We start from the raw sequence: 15872 nt of genomic DNA, 5'->3' as shown, positions 1-15872 counted from the left end.
AGCTCTTCTTCAGTCAGCACACATTCTAGGTTCTGTCTCAACCTTCTCCATCGGTAACACACCTGTTGTGACAAGCCTCCAAGGCAAGCTCTGATTATATTCCCATTTGCAGGTAGGAATTCTTATATGCAGCGAGATTACCTAACACATCCAAGAGCACAATGCCTTTGAGCAAGAATGCAGGCTGTTTGGCACCAATTTTGTTGTGTTGCCTCTTCTGTGTTTTCAAAGCAAAAAGTCAGCAACCTCTCAACAGTTTCCCAGAGGTTTTTATAGACACCATGTTCACTCAACTCTGCAGACACCAGGTCACACAAATGCAGGTGGGAGGTGGCAAAATGGGAGAAGGGTTATTTCAGTCCTTTCTCAACGTGGAAGCAGAACACTGGGATGGCTGCACACCTGCTCACCTGAGCACACGAGCACTGTGCTCAGCGGCTCTGGGAGAAAGGACAGGAGGAGATTACAAATACGTGCGTGTGTGCCTTTTCTACTTTTAGTGCCCTCCATAAAAAGCCTTATACAAATGAGTGGGTGTGACATTAAAGGAAATGAAATCAGGGCAGCTTTCCAAGGTAAGCTCTCAAAAACTGGGGTCTGGTACTTTTTTAGTAGTTTCCTGCAACATCATGATGGGCCAAACTGGTAAAACCCCACACTAATGACATTTGGAAGAGTGGGGGCAGCACCCTAAGCCAGCCAGGCGTGGAGCCAGAGCGGCTGCCCTCAGTGCCCCTCTGAAGGACAGGCCTCTTCACAGGGGAAAGAATGAACACAAACCATGTTAACATGAAATGGCTGAGTCTCTGGGCCAGACCAGCAGGACATCATCCTCACCAACCCCACACTCCTGCTCTCTGCTCTACAATGTGTGAAGTTTTCTTTAAAGATTTTATTTATTTAGCTGACTGATTTGGTTCAGTGGGTTGGGAGTTATCCTGCCAAGGTAAGGTCACAAGTCTGATTCCTAGTCAGGACACATGCCTGGGTTGCAGGTTTGGTCCTCAGTCAGAGTTCAAACGAGAGACAACTAACTGATGTTCTCTCTCACATCAATGTTTCCCTCTCTTTTCTCCTTCCTTTCCCCTCTCTCTAAAAATAAATAAATAAAATCTTTAAAAAAACATTAAAAAAGATTTTATTCATTTTTAGAGAGAGGAGAAGAGAGGAAGAGAAACATCAATGTGAGAGAGAAAGATCAGTTGCCTCTCACATGCACCCCAACCCATGGACCAAACCCCTCACTCAGGCATGTGTCCTGACTGGGAAACAAACCAGTGACCTTTGGCTTTGTGGAACAATGCCCCACAACTCAGCCCCACTGGTCAGGCCATGTGTGTTTTTAAAAAGGTAACCAGAATGTAACCTCTTATGTATGTAGGGATAAGAAGCCCACCTTCCTACTAAGAACAGGGATTCAAATGACAGACAAAGGACCCTGACTACAATGGGCACCATCTCAGGAAGTGAACTTCTGAGCACCTGCAATTTGGAGCACAAACAGTTTGGGAAGCCTGCCAGAAGGGGGTCTTCAAAAGAGTATGATGACCACCTTGAAATCCTATCTTTAAAAAACAAGAAAAAATAAAACTCTCAGCTCCAATCACAGCAAATGCTATGGCCTCCACACTTCAAAAAAATGTCACAGTTTCTCTAGCAAATCACTTGGTCATGCTGGGAAATGTGTGCAGGGGGCATCTGATGACCAAGTATGATTCTTTCTCATGCACTGAATGGGCACTTAAAACAGGGAAGGAGACAGGTGAGCCAGCATAACTTTTCTTCTGTTACATTAACACCACATCAATAAGTGCTTCAATCTTTAAAGACTCAAACAAGAAAGAAGGAAGAGAGGGAAGGAAAGAGAAAGGGAAAGGGAAGAGAAAAAAAGGAAAGGAACACTGTTTCCATATTTCCATATTGTAGTATGGAATAAACACTTGTTCCCCATGTTCTCTAAAGGCAGCCTCTTCTGGGTCTCCCGTCTCACTCATCCAGTTTTCCTTATAAATCTGAGTTCCTCAAGGACAGAAGCACGTCTCCATTATCCTCTCACATCTGACTCCTGGTTCCTAGAAGTTGCTTAAGGACATGCTTTAGGGCAAAGGATGGTTCTAGAAGGGAAAATAAATGCTTTCTTACTGACCATCAACTTGTCTGATAAACAAGAGAATAGTCGAAAGCTAGTGAGGCAGTGAAGAAACAAAGCCTGACCATGACAGAGCTGCAGCCCTGAAGCACAGACCCTCTAAAATTTGGAGGGTTCACACCCACTGTGGGTCTGAACCATCTCCTCCTAAGAGGATAAGGGGCCCCAAGCCACGGCTGTACCTGGTGCAGGCACACCAGCGTGTAGAACGCCTCACCGGCTGCTGTCGTCATCTCCGTGTTGTGCTTCTGCAGAACCAGCATATCGAAAACCAGCTGAAAGTACACAAGGAAAGTGCTAACTGAAGACACACAATGGGAAAATCACAGCCCTCCCCTTCCCTGTTCCACAAGAGAGACGGAATGACCTTATAACCTGCCGCCTAAGTACCTTACCTTCAGAAAGTGCCGTGTTGCTAGAAAGAGCGGTGAGTCTGTCTCCTGAGCTTTTGCACACTGCTCAGCCAGTGGTGTCAGGGCCTCCAGACACAGCTGGCAAACCTCCGAGCTCATTCTGATCATGAAGGTCAAAGAGAAAATGCAAGTGGACACCCCTGACATAGTAAAGATAGAGAAATACCACTACTATCACATGGAGTGTATCTCTAGAAATGAATGCAGGTAAGCAAGATATATATATACCCATGTGCAACATGTCTTTACTGAGTAAGTGACGAAAGACTCCCGAGGTTTTGCAACAATCCACAAGTGACTGGGATATGGGACTGAAGACTCCCAGCGTGTTTCTGACTGTGAGGCACACACTGATCAAAGCCCTGCTCTCTCCACTATCAGGCAACTAGGATCAGACACTCCACAACAGCTCGTGACGCCACCGTCAGAGCACTTAATGAAAGAGTGACTTGGGGGCCAGGGACCCAATGACTCTAGGATCTGTGAGAGAAGAAGATGACACAGTCTAACAACAACAAAAACCCCACAGAATTAAGGCAGCTACAGAGATGGTGGCTTTAAGAAATAAAAACTGAAATACACCAGAAAAAGAAAAATGCAAATTTTTAAAACTTTCTTCAGGTAAGGTCTTTTCCCCATGTGACAAGTGATAACAATGCTCATTTAAAGGATATGAAGTCATTCCCAGTTCTAGAGAGCACATCAGACTTTTAAAAAGGTCTTCAGGAAGTTGTGGTATTTTTTCAGGAAAAATCTCACAGATAAATGTGATTAATTTGTAGTACTGATTACAAAGGGTTGGAAACTGAAAAATAAAAATTAAATATTTAAATGCTTAATGTTATCTAATTTTATTTTTATTAATGCAAAAAATAATGTAGTAACAGGCAAGCTTCTAAATATAATAATGTTTCAAAAACACATATAAAATATAGAAACCAAGAAGAACTAATTAAATGTAAAAACAAGTGACAATAAAGAAAATATTTTAGTAACTGATATGGTAATACACAGAGAAAACTACTATTTTCTGAATAGTTAATAAAAGCTACAGCCAATTCCAGATATTCTATGTTTACCTTAAAAAAGTAGCCCTGGGTGGTATGGCTCAGTGGATTTAATGCTAGCCTGCAAACCAAAGGGTCGCCAGTTCAATCGATTCCCAGTCAGGGCACATACCTGGGTTGTGGGTCAGATCCCCAGTAGGGGCATGCAAGAGGCAACCACACACTGATGTCTCTCTCCTTCTCTTTCTCCCTCCCTTCCCCTCTCTCTAAAAATAAATAAATAAAACCTTTTTAATTTTTTTAAAAGATTTTATCATTTGTCTTTAGAGGGGAAGGGAAGGAGAGAGGGAGAGATATATCAATGTACGGTTGCCTCTTGTGTGTCCCCTGCTGGGAACTGGCCTGCAACCCAGGCATGTGCCCAGACTGGGAATCGAACCGCGATCGTGTGGTTTGCAGGCCCACGCTCAATTCACTGAGCTACACCAGCCAGGGCAATAACCTTTTTTAAAAAAAGTACACAATACAGTCCAATCTCAAAATAATTAAATGGCCTCTGAATAAAACCCCTCTGCAAATGTGTTGATGTGCACTCAAGCACATTGGGAAAACACAAGACGGTAACACCAAAGGCTAAGATTACAGCACCACGGCCCCTTCACTCCCAAAATTCCGTGCTTGCATGGGCAGCCCTGGTAGAGCAGGTGATTGACAACAGTTTAACCTCACTTAAAAGAATACACATCCGAATGTTTAATGCTTTGTTTGATTAAACAATATGAATAAATAAATAACCTTAAAAGCAATAAATAACCTTAAAAGCAATCACCACGCAGAGATTATGACACTTTCCACCCACCGCTGGTACAAAGACCCTTGACTCCCGGATCACTGGGATCCCTTCCCCCAGGCATCTGTCATGAGAGGTGCAATGGGCTGGGGATCCACGGCCTTTTCACTCACTCACTCACACTTTCCACCCTTCCCAAGCCACGTGTGCATACGTGCACAGGTGGGCACAACTCCCTCCTCCTCTCCCTCCATGTCCTTGTCCTTGCTCTCAGACTCCTCTGACATCTCATGAGAAGACAGGTAAGAAAGGGCAGCCTCATCACTATCACACCCATAGCACTGAGGGGTGAAACCAAGGCACAACACAGTCAGAAAGTGCAAAATTAAAAACTGTATCAGTCTTGGTTTCTTACCATCCCATTTCTGCAGGGAGTAGTGATTTGTGAACTCTCTTGTTCAATCTCTCAACCTGAGAATAAATAATGTTCAACAAGTATGAAAGGAATGTGTACACCTGAACATCAAACTTACTTTGGCTGCTTAATGAAAAATGATGAGAGAAACCAAACTGCTAACATTAGAGTGTAGTTTCTAAAAGACCCACTTTTTCTGTCAGCAATCTATCTTGAATGCAGTATTCTGGGGCAAGAGTAGTGAGGGCCTGTGTTCTAAGCTGTCGACCTCGGTGTGAATGACAGTAAAAGTAAAAATAATAAAAACATCTGATTTTCATACGTACTTAAGAGACAAGCAGGTATTCATACCCTTTAATTAAATAAAAGGCAAATTCTTATCTAAAATATCTTTAAATTTCAAGCACATACATTTTATTGTCCACATTCACTTTCTTCAATTACCTTCAAGAGATCTTGTGACATCAAGGGAAGAATTAGGTTGACTCCATATAAAACCACATCCGCAGCTGACACAGACCTGCTTGCTGCTTGCCCCGGCTCATGTCCTCTAAACACTTCATCTACAAACAGAAACCACGTAGTCTTACAGTCAAAACATCAACAAATCTGCAAAGCTGGTTACATTCTACCCTAGAGAAAGTAAAACCAGATTTGAACCTCGAGCCACAACAAATCTGAGTGGTTAATAGGACACCTGGTGACCTTGCCTGGGTCACCCTTCTGTACTTCCCTTTTCAGGGTCTCAGAGCACCTGGTACATGTGGCATTCTGTGTTTACACCACACATCACTCTTCAGTGACAAAGGGAAACTAATGCTTAGTCAATGTCGTGAAAAGTAAATGTACTCCAGTGACAAGCTGGTCATAATAGGAGTTAAATAATTTCCACAGTAACATCTATTTTATCTCTTAGGTGTGTGGAATTTTTCTAAGCAGAAAAGAATAGGAAAATATAGAAATTAAAATGTCACATAAAAAAGAGAGTAATTTTTTAAAAATAGGTATCATGATGCAGGGTTATTATCCTTACTCCATAAAGAATGCCCATAAATTAATAGGAACCCTAAGACCTGAATAAATAACTGAGTAAAGCCTAACAAAACCACCAATCCAATGAAAAACAGTTTAGTCTAATCATTAATCAAGCAATGCAAAAATTTTAAAGTTATAATTTCTGATTCATTAAATTCAAGATGACTTTTAACCCTCACCTGAGGATATGTTTACTGACTCTACACAGAGGGGAAGGGACAGAGAAAGAGAGAAACATCAATCAGGTGCCTCATGTACGTACGGCCCGTGACCCGGATCCAACCCACAACACTTCGGTGTATGGAAGGACACTCCAACCAACTGAACCACTGAGCCAGGGAAAATTCAGGATGACTTTTCTATGATAATAATTGCATGCTGGTGAGGATACAGTGTGATATTTACCCTCAAAAGCTATACAGTAAAAACATTTTGAGAACTGTATATAATAAAGACAAATTTCAGAAATTCAGACAGAGATTTGTCCACAGCAGTGATTACCACACTATTATTTGTAACAGCAAAATAGTAAATACTCCAGGTGTACAATATTAATGAACTGATTAAATTCTAAAATGTGGAAAACCATTCAGCCATAAAAAATTTTAATGACAAGTAAAAGGCCAAGAATACATTGATTTAAAAAGGCAGAATATAAAATTGCATTAACAGTACAATTGCAGAGAAAATTGTACAAAAGAACCAAAAGGGAAATTACCAAATGCAATTTATCGTTAGCTCTGGATAATGACATAGGATGGGTGATTTTCTGTCTCTGTACTTGAAAATTTTTCTACTAGAGCGTATTACTTTAGAACAAGGGGAAAAAGATAAAATGGGTCCCCCCAAAAGCACACTTCTACTTAAAAACCACCTTTCAGCCAAATTCTGAACTTCCCCACTGGGGTCTCAGTTCTTCCATCTTCCAAATCAAGGATGCAAATCTGACGTCCATCACCAGGCAACTAGGGCCTGTCTGGGCATGAGGCCACCCTGGCACCACCTGCAGGCTTCCCTCTTGGCCTGGAGGCCCGGTGGGCTCCATTCCCCAACAGAAAGCTTTGTTAAGGATTCGAGATAGGAGTACAGAGATGCACTGCCAGTTGTTCTTTTAAAAGCCCACCTAGCATGTTAATTCATTTCATAATATTTAAAATATTTTGATTTGCCCTGGCTGGTGTAGCTCAGTGGATTGCGTGCCAGCCTGCAAACCAAAAGGCTGCTGGTTCAATTCCCAGTCAGGGCACATGCCTGGGTTGTGGGTCAGGTCCCCAGTAAAGGGAACGCAAGAGGCAACTGATTAATGTTTCTCTCACATGTCAATGTTTCTCTCTCTCTCCTTCTCTCTCCTTTTACCACTCTCTAAAATAAAATCTTTTTTAAACATAAAATATTTTATGTCACCTATTATCTTTATTTTTAAAACAACTTAAAAATATTTTCCTTTTTTACCATCCATTTTATGAGTTAATGCCGTTTATCATATTTTCTACTTTAACCACCTTTGTTTTTCTTTCATCTAAACTTCAACCCTATCTACCCTCATTTTGTACTTTTAATCCTGAGCATTTTAATCTCAATTTTTTTCTGTTTCATTATAACGTGGATCTTTTTGCTCTTTTATTTGGAAAGGCTCCCCTCACCTGTGTAACTGCAGCATCTACCTCCCACTTGTCCAAGAGTAGCAGGAGGAAGTGCACCTAGCACAGCAAACCTAGATTATGGGGCTTCTCCCTCTAAATGCCCTTACAGTGCCCTCCCTCTCCCTCCCTTTCAGTATTGGCTCTGGACTTTGAACCAGATTCCTCAGGGTGCAGGGCTCTGACTGGGTGTGTATGCCCCTGGAAAGTCTATGGAAGAGTTTCCAAGAGCCCCCAAATCAAATGCTAGAGTGTATAAAACTATGGGTTGGTATGATGACACCCAATTTTCAAGGGAAAGGTTCAGTAACTACTGCAGGTTTTAAAGGAGTATGGTCTACAAAAGCTTGAGAACTCCTGGAGTAAGGACTCACATGAAGAAATCAGAAAACACGGGAACTTGTGTGAGAAGTGGGCCTGGCAGAGGGGCGGCTACAGTCTTGGTATGGGATGGAAGCGCAGAGTGGGTGTGGGACAGGGCCTTCCAAACCATGTTGCCTGGGGGCCCTAGTTAAACTGCAGAGTCAGCCTTCTAGACTGTGAGGTGGATGGTGCCTGGGATAGCACAGATACTGGAAAGAACTGCTGCCCAGTGAATAGGAAACAGAGAAAGAACAAGTCCACCCATGGGGCAAAATGAGGAAAGGGAAAAGTCACAGCACATGGCTCAGGAAGGGAATCTCACAAAGCAGCAGCGTCCACAACAACAAATATCTGCAGAACATGAGAAGAGATGCTGGACAGAATTTGGGTTTCTCTTAGATAGCACGATCTCTTTTGTGTTAAGACAAGGTGGGTCGCGGGGTCAGAGGGAGGTTAGGGAACATCTACACATAATACTGGTGAATTCACACCTGCATTAACTCAGCACTGGAGACTCCTGAGCTCATCTGTAAACACTCCGAAGGACATTTCTCAGCACACCCAGTGAACAGGTAGGAAAGGCACGAGAAGGCTAACTGACTTCCCCAGGGTCCTGCTGTCCTACTCTTCCCAGGGTGGCCTGTGAGCTGTACCCCAACAAGGATTCTAATGCCTCACCCTGGATTTCCTGCAGTGGCCATCGCAGGTCACAGAGGAGGGACCAGCCAACAGAGCATAAGTGCAGTCCGGTTCTGGCATGTGAATCTAGTCCTGTGACACACTAGCTGCTCCACATCTATGGACAAGTGACATATAACCTCTTGTATCTGTTTCCTCATCTATCAGAAAATGAGTGTAACAGTGGTACCTACTTCTTACAAGAGGAAAGCCAAGCAGGAAGGGCTGGGCTGGGCTGGGATGGACAGGCATGGGTCCCACCCCCACTTTACAGTGACCAGAGAGATGACACTTTCATCTACTTCGTAAATTCAACTTCCTCATGGGATTTCACTGACGAAATATCCTTTGCTGTAATAAAAACAACAGTAACAACAAAGTTTATACCATACCTGTATCACTGAAGTCTATGAACTCCTTGGACAGAAGGTTGGTAAGGAGTTCCATAATGAGAAGCAGGTCCTGGTACTGCTCCTCCTCAGCTGTGACATCCACTCTCTGCCGCCCCAGATTATTCTTAGAATACACTTGCAACAGCGTAAGGCAGGCCTCATACAAGTTCATCGCTTTAGACTATAAGAAAACATTCAGAAATTACACTACCAGGACAAATACAAATATTAAATAAATTTTAAAATAAATAATATAATACATTTACTCCAAGTCCCAAAAGATCTCAAATACTCTTTTCAAACTACACCAAAACATTTACATATATGAAAAGTACATACTAATTAGTTATACTTAAACTAATAGTTTTCCAGCCATGAAATCTGACATACACATTTTTATTCGCTTGACCAAAGAAATGATGAAATTTTTGGCAACAGAATTTGCTTGGTCTCTGCTGTTCAATAATTTCACTGATTGTCTGAAAACTTAAAACTGCACAAACTTACACAAACACTGAGAACCGAACAGCAGTCTTAAACATGAGAAGGGCACTGGCATATACCCTCTCAGTAATTTACCTGCAACTACATTTATAATGTTGGGTTGGCCAAAAAGTCCATTTAGTTTTTTCTGTAAAATAAAAGACACAGTTTTCATTTTCACCAATAACTTTATTGATTTGGATATTGTGAGGATGCCGGCTCTCTCCCGTGTGGTATAATGTCGATTGTTCTCAATTAATATCTCCATTGACTGCTGTCAACTTCAACTGGTCCACCGGACTGTAGAGCATATAGTCCAGCAAGAAACCTCCAGTGATGAAACTTGGCAAATCACTTCTGACACATTCAATCAAGTCACAGCACCTTCTCCACACACTGCACAACTCTTTGTGTTTCAGTTGCATTTTTACCTTTCTTGAAATAATAAAGCATAATACGCAGAAAATGTTGTGTATTTTCTTCCATCTTCCACATCAAAATGGTTATATAAAAATTCACCAATTTTGATAAGTTTTTTAAAAAAATGCACACTGATATGACAGCTGTCACAATACAATCTAACGAAATTGTTTTGAATGAAGACCACTGAGTGTTACTAGAGCCATCATACGAAAAAAACACACCAAACTTTTTGGTCAATTCAGTATTTAAAATACAACCTCATTTTCAGGCATCTAAATGATCTAAATGAAATCACCAATTAGGAAATCCTATTTGATTTGGAACAAGATTTAATCTAATCTAACAAATACAAATATGTATTTAAGATTTTTTAAAGCTTTCTAAATTATTTAATAGCACAAAAAATATACATCTTTTCTTATTGAACAGGTAAGAGTTTAGTGTGCCTAAAGACTCATCTAATTTGCTAAACAAAAGATAAATGCCCTGGCTGGTGTGGCTCAGCAGACTGAGTGCTGGCCTGTGGACCAAAGGGTCGTTGGTTCGATTCCCAGTCAGGGCACATGCCTGAGTTGCCAGCTATGTCGCCAGTAGGGGGCATGTGAGAAGCAACTGCTCATGGATGTTTCTCTTCCTCTCTTTCTTCCTCCCTCCTCCTTTATCTAAAATAAGTAAATAACATCTTTAAAAAAAAAAGATACAACCACAGAATCGCAGTTCGATTCCCAGTCAGGGCACATGCCTGGGTTGCAGGCCAGTTCCCAACAGGGGACTCACGAGAGGCAACCATACATTGATATTTCTCTCCTTCTCTCCCTCCCTTCCTCTCTAAAGATAAATAAATAAAAAAATCTTAAACAAAAAAAAAAGATACAAACTACTATTTAAAATTGTAAACCTCGGGGTCCTACCATAAAGAAATTGGTTAATATTCTTTACCACAATCCATTTGTTTTATCGAACAGTCCTCACTTGAATGAATTTGATAACATATGGGCCCAAAGAAATTACTGATTATTAACATGTTTTTAGGATAAGAATTTATATTCATTCAATATGCCTTCCTCTTTCCAATAAAACATTAATTCTGACACACTCAGAATTCTGAGTTCTTTTGGAAATTGTCTTTTTGAAAAATCTTTTGGAGGCATAAAAATATTTCAGATAATATTCATTAAATTTGAAGGAAAGTATCTATTATTTTGTTAGTTTTAAGAAGTTGTAATCCTAAAAGGATGAACATTAGAAAGTGCTCACCTCTCCAAGATAGCATATCTGTTTATGTGCAACTTCAACAAAAACTTCTATTATGAGATTGACAGTCTCTGGGGTATTTTTGTAAACTTCCATCAATCCAATGCAATTGGTAAGGAAGTCCATTAAGAAATTAAAAAGGATAGCGACGTTGTCAATCTGGGTGGCCTCAGCAATGCCACACAGAGCCTCAAGAGTGGCAGTGATTTCCTGCTTGACCTCCTCCTGCTGGCACAGCTGCTGGAAGTTTTCCTGATTTATCACCCTTAAGAATCGCTGCTGTAGTGGCTGAAGAACCTACAAAAACAAAGCATGGATTTTTCTAAAAGGCTGAATTACATACCTTATTTATTTCTTCAACTTTATTTCCTAAACTAGAATATACATTTTCCATAACACTTCTAACTGCCACTTTCCAAAAACACTTCTAACTGGTGGAAGTAGAAAAAGCACAAAAAACAAAGAATATTGGAACCACACATTATATTCCCCATTTTTAGAGTCATCACAACTACTGCATGAGGGACACACTGCCTCACACCTGTTAAAATGGCTATTACCAAAAAGACAAGACAGAAATGCTGGCAAGGACGTGGAGAAAAGGGAACCCTCCTGCAATGTCTGTGGGATTATAAACTGGTTCGACCACTATAGAAAATAGTATGGAGATTTCTCACAAAATTAAAATTAGAACTACCATACAATACCACAATTCCGCTTCTGGGAATATACTCAGAGGAAACACTAATGTGAAAAGCTGTTTGCACCCATGTTTCCACAGCAGCACTACGTACAATAGCCAAGACACGGGAACAGCCTAGGTGTCCACTGATGGATGATGGATAAGTTGTGGTTTATATATATGATAGAACACTATTCAACCATAAAACAAAACAAAAAACAAGGAAATCCTCCATGGAGAAAACATGGATGGACCTTGAAGGCATTATGCTGCAGAAAATACTCAGACAGAAAAAGACAAATACTGTATGATCTCTTTTATATGTAAAATCTATTTTTTTTAAAAAAAGCAAACCCCACCAAATTCATAGAAAATGCCTTGTTGTTTCCAAAGGTGTGGGTGGGGAGAGAGGAATTTGGAGAAAGGCAGTCAAAAGGTACAAACTCCCATTTACGAGAAAATAAGCACTGGGGATGTGGTGTACAACATAACTATAGCTAACACTGTATGACACATAGGAAAGTTAAGAGAGTAAATCCTAAGAGCTGTCACAAGAAAATATTTTTTCTTTTTTGCCTCTTCTTTTTATTGTGTCAAGATGAGATGATGGATGACAAACTTATAGCAATAATGATTTTACATTATATGTAAGTCAAACCACTGACTTACACATATACGACACACACATAGTGATGTGTCATATCTATATATCTTATAAATTATCAATTCATATCAATTATACCTTATAAAACAAAAATTATAATTTATGGAAGAACATAAGTGCATGCTATTATCATCACTTCCTTAATTCAGCTTTAAGAAAGAGAGAGAGCAAAGAAGGAGACCCTACAAATAACAGAACACAACTCCAATGCCATCCACAGAATCCACCCACCACCCTCATCTCTTTCCAATAAAACATTAAGCCTCCACAGTTGGGACTGGCAAATTGTTTTCTATGGGTGAGGGCAAAAATAGGTTTACGGTTGTAAGTATATGAAATGGAGTTGATTATTGCATTATGATTTATTAATTATTGTGTTATTTTCCATACAAACGCCTATAAACCTACACTTGCCCCACCCTAATAAAGGGCCGGGAGTAAATATTTCAGACTCAGCAGGACAATGCCACTCCTGGCTCAACTACTCAGTTATGACCACACTGTTGTGCAGACAAAGCCACAGATGATGCGAAACAACTGAGACTGAATGTGTTTCAATAAAAACTTTGTACGAACAGACCACGGGCTAGATTTGGTCTGTGGACTAGTTTGCCAAACTCTGCTTTACGGGGTCAAGCCCAACACGAGCTCTTGCCTGTTTTTCCCTTTCCAACTCCCCTTAGCGTAGAACAGAACTTCAGACACTCGGCCCTGCCCTGGGTGCAAAAGTGAACAGGCACATTCATGAAGATAATATCTTAGTTCTATTTAAAGCTCTACATATAATAACACAATTATTTCAACTATAAATACAAGGTCAGCCTGGTTTCTCTTTTGGTTCTGAAGTCACAACTGCCTAATGCTAATGTCTGTCCCTTCCAGTCACAGGATTGTAGGCTGGCAACCTATATGCAATGGTAAGTCTTGGTTCCCCATTTACAGATTATATGAGGCAATGTCCCCAGTAGGTGTTATGGATTGAATTATGTCCCTTCAAAACTGGTATGATGAAGTCCAATATCCTAGAAACTTAGAACATGGCCTTATGTGAAAATGGGGTTATTTCAGATGTAACTAGTTAAATTAAGATCAGGTAATATGGGTAGATCCTCTAATCCAGTATAACTGGTATCCTCAGTAAGGGGTGAAATTTGGACACAGGAACGCAAACACAAAGGAGATCATCACACGAAGATAAAGACAGAGGTGGGAGTGATGTGCCTAAAGCCACGCAACAGCAAAGATTGCTGACGAAGCCCCCAGTGTCAGGAGAAGCCAAACCAAATTCTCCCTCAGAGCCTCAGACAGAACCAACCCTTTGACACCTGCTCTCAGACTCCCAGCCTCCAGACTATGAGACAATAAATTTCTGTTGTTTAAACCAAGTCTATGGTATTCTGTCACAGCAGCCCTAGCAAACATACACAGTAGTTAATTAACAGATCCCTTTTCAAGACAAAAGACACTGATTTTCAATGAGGAATTAATATACCAGTTCAGGTTCTCATTTGAGATGGGGAAAAAATACCTAAACAGCAGAACACATGATAATTAATATTCAGTATCATCACAAGCAGATACGAGCAAATCGTTAAGATGTTAGTTGTAAAACAGTAAGCTTCAACCTATACATTAGGAGGAAAAATAACAGAACAGTGATAACTGACGTTTATGTCTCCACAGACTCTTTCATGGCAACACAAAGACAAAACAACAAGTAATAGACAGAAAACTGTACTTGAAAAATAATTAAATAAAAAAACTGAAAAAAAAAGAAAAAGAAAAAAAAAAACCAAGTTTGACCAGTGGGTACAATCACAATCAGGGGAACTGTTACCTCGGTCCAATACTGTTGTTTGGTTTCTGTGTCCATCTGTGCGAAACCTCCCAGGACAAGAGCCTTCATCAGCGTCCTCTGCACAGGACTAGACAGGAAATTCAGAGGGGGGCTTCGGCTTGCAAACTGCTTAGCTAAATTCCACCAGTTTTCACACTGGATTACTAGGTTTGCCCTACGGGTGGAAACAGCAAAAGAAAGATATACCACTGACACTGTATGTATACTAAGTAAACAAAATGGAAGATAGCTGGATTTCATTAATTTTAAAGTACAGTAAACTGGGCATAGACTTTGGAGTCCCACAAGCTTGCATTCAAATCCCATTTGGAATATGACAATGTAAAATTTTTTATCTCTCTTATCAACTTCCTGATCTGTAAAATAGGAATAATAACAGTAATAACCCCAAATCTCATGACTGAGACTGATGTGATTAAATGAGATAATATGTATGAAAAGCTTCAAACAGTACCTTGTAAACTGTAAGTAATCAATAAATATAGTAGCCAATGACAAGAGTGACAATAATTGTGTTCCTATTCAGAAAGAGAAAAATGATGCATTTCCAGAATTTACTGTAGAAGCACTACAAATTTTACTTTGCAAAATTAAATTAAATTATTAAATTATAAATTTTTCTCATCTTTAAAATGAGATAATACTAATAGAATACCCGAAAAATGAAATGGGACTCTTCTATATTAAAGTTTTTTAAACTTCAATTTATAAATAAATTACTACATTAAACATGCATGCATAAGATACTTCAATGACGAACCCTTGAACAGTCAATGCAACCATCACTTGTAACACAGGAAAGCCCTATTTGCACTTCTAACAATAACATCACATTTTGTTTTTTCTTTTAAAGATTTTTAAAACTTATTTGTAGAGAGAGGAGAAGAGAGGGGAAAAAGAGAGGGAAAGAAACATCAATTGGTTGCCTCTCATACATGCCCCAACCAGGGACCAAACCTGCAACCCAGGCACGTGCAGGGAATCCAGGTCATCTTTTACTTTGCAGGATGATGCCCAAGCAACTAAGCCAGGGGTCAGGCCATGACATTGTTTTTTAAACACATTGTTCCAAAAATGCAGGGTCTACCTGGACCTTAGGACTGTGTAACTATGTGCCACTTGCAAACTCTACACTAAAAAGCTAACTGAAGTTATACACACACAGCCTAGCTCTTACCAGCAGCTTACCTTTCTCTTCTTTCTACCAAAGTGACAAGGAGCTGCACAGTGTCATTTGCAAGGTCCTGCTCACTGCTCCACACTGAGAGATTACTGATGACTTTCTGTAAGAGGTAGCCAATAATCCACTGAGAACCCTCTGTATCTGCTCCAAATGCTGTACTGAATGGCAGACTTATCTTGAAGAGAAAACCAATTTTTTTAGGTCAGAAAAAAAGATCAGCTAAAAAAAAATCCACAGAAAAGTCAACTGAAATTAGTATCTAAAAATGAAGTACTGCTTACTTCACATCAATTTTATAATTGAATTCATATCCATAAATCAAAAAAAGAGATCCTCAACCCACCTACCATATTTTTGCTATGCATAATGCACACTTTTTTGCCCAAACTTTTGAGGGAAAAATAAGGACATACATTATACATGGGTACAATGATTAAACAACA

General features: G+C 40.1%; 1 protein-coding gene across 3 annotated transcripts in view; it reads right to left on the bottom strand.

The window, feature by feature from the left end:
* The window catches only part of XPO4 (exportin 4), a 106676-nt gene that overhangs the window by 3362 nt on the left and 87442 nt on the right, over window positions 1–15872 (bottom strand). For all 3 annotated transcript variants that reach the window (XM_037037249.1, XM_037037250.1, XM_037037251.1), the window contains 8 exons: window positions 15435–15604; window positions 14226–14400; window positions 11046–11339; window positions 8883–9063; window positions 5219–5337; window positions 3237–3367; window positions 2545–2662; window positions 2332–2424 (listed from right to left, as the gene is read on the bottom strand). In XM_037037249.1, the coding sequence (XP_036893144.1) occupies window positions 2332–2424; window positions 2545–2662; window positions 3237–3367; window positions 5219–5337; window positions 8883–9063; window positions 11046–11339; window positions 14226–14400; window positions 15435–15604 (1281 nt within the window). The remainder of the gene's footprint in view (window positions 1–2331; window positions 2425–2544; window positions 2663–3236; window positions 3368–5218; window positions 5338–8882; window positions 9064–11045; window positions 11340–14225; window positions 14401–15434; window positions 15605–15872) is intronic.

This window comes from Sturnira hondurensis, unplaced genomic scaffold (assembly GCF_014824575.4).
Source record: "Sturnira hondurensis isolate 20B ecotype Veracruz unplaced genomic scaffold, ASM1482457v3 Scaffold0022910, whole genome shotgun sequence".
Taxonomy (NCBI): domain Eukaryota; kingdom Metazoa; phylum Chordata; class Mammalia; order Chiroptera; family Phyllostomidae; genus Sturnira; species Sturnira hondurensis.
This window is presented reverse-complemented; position numbering and strand designations above follow the sequence as displayed.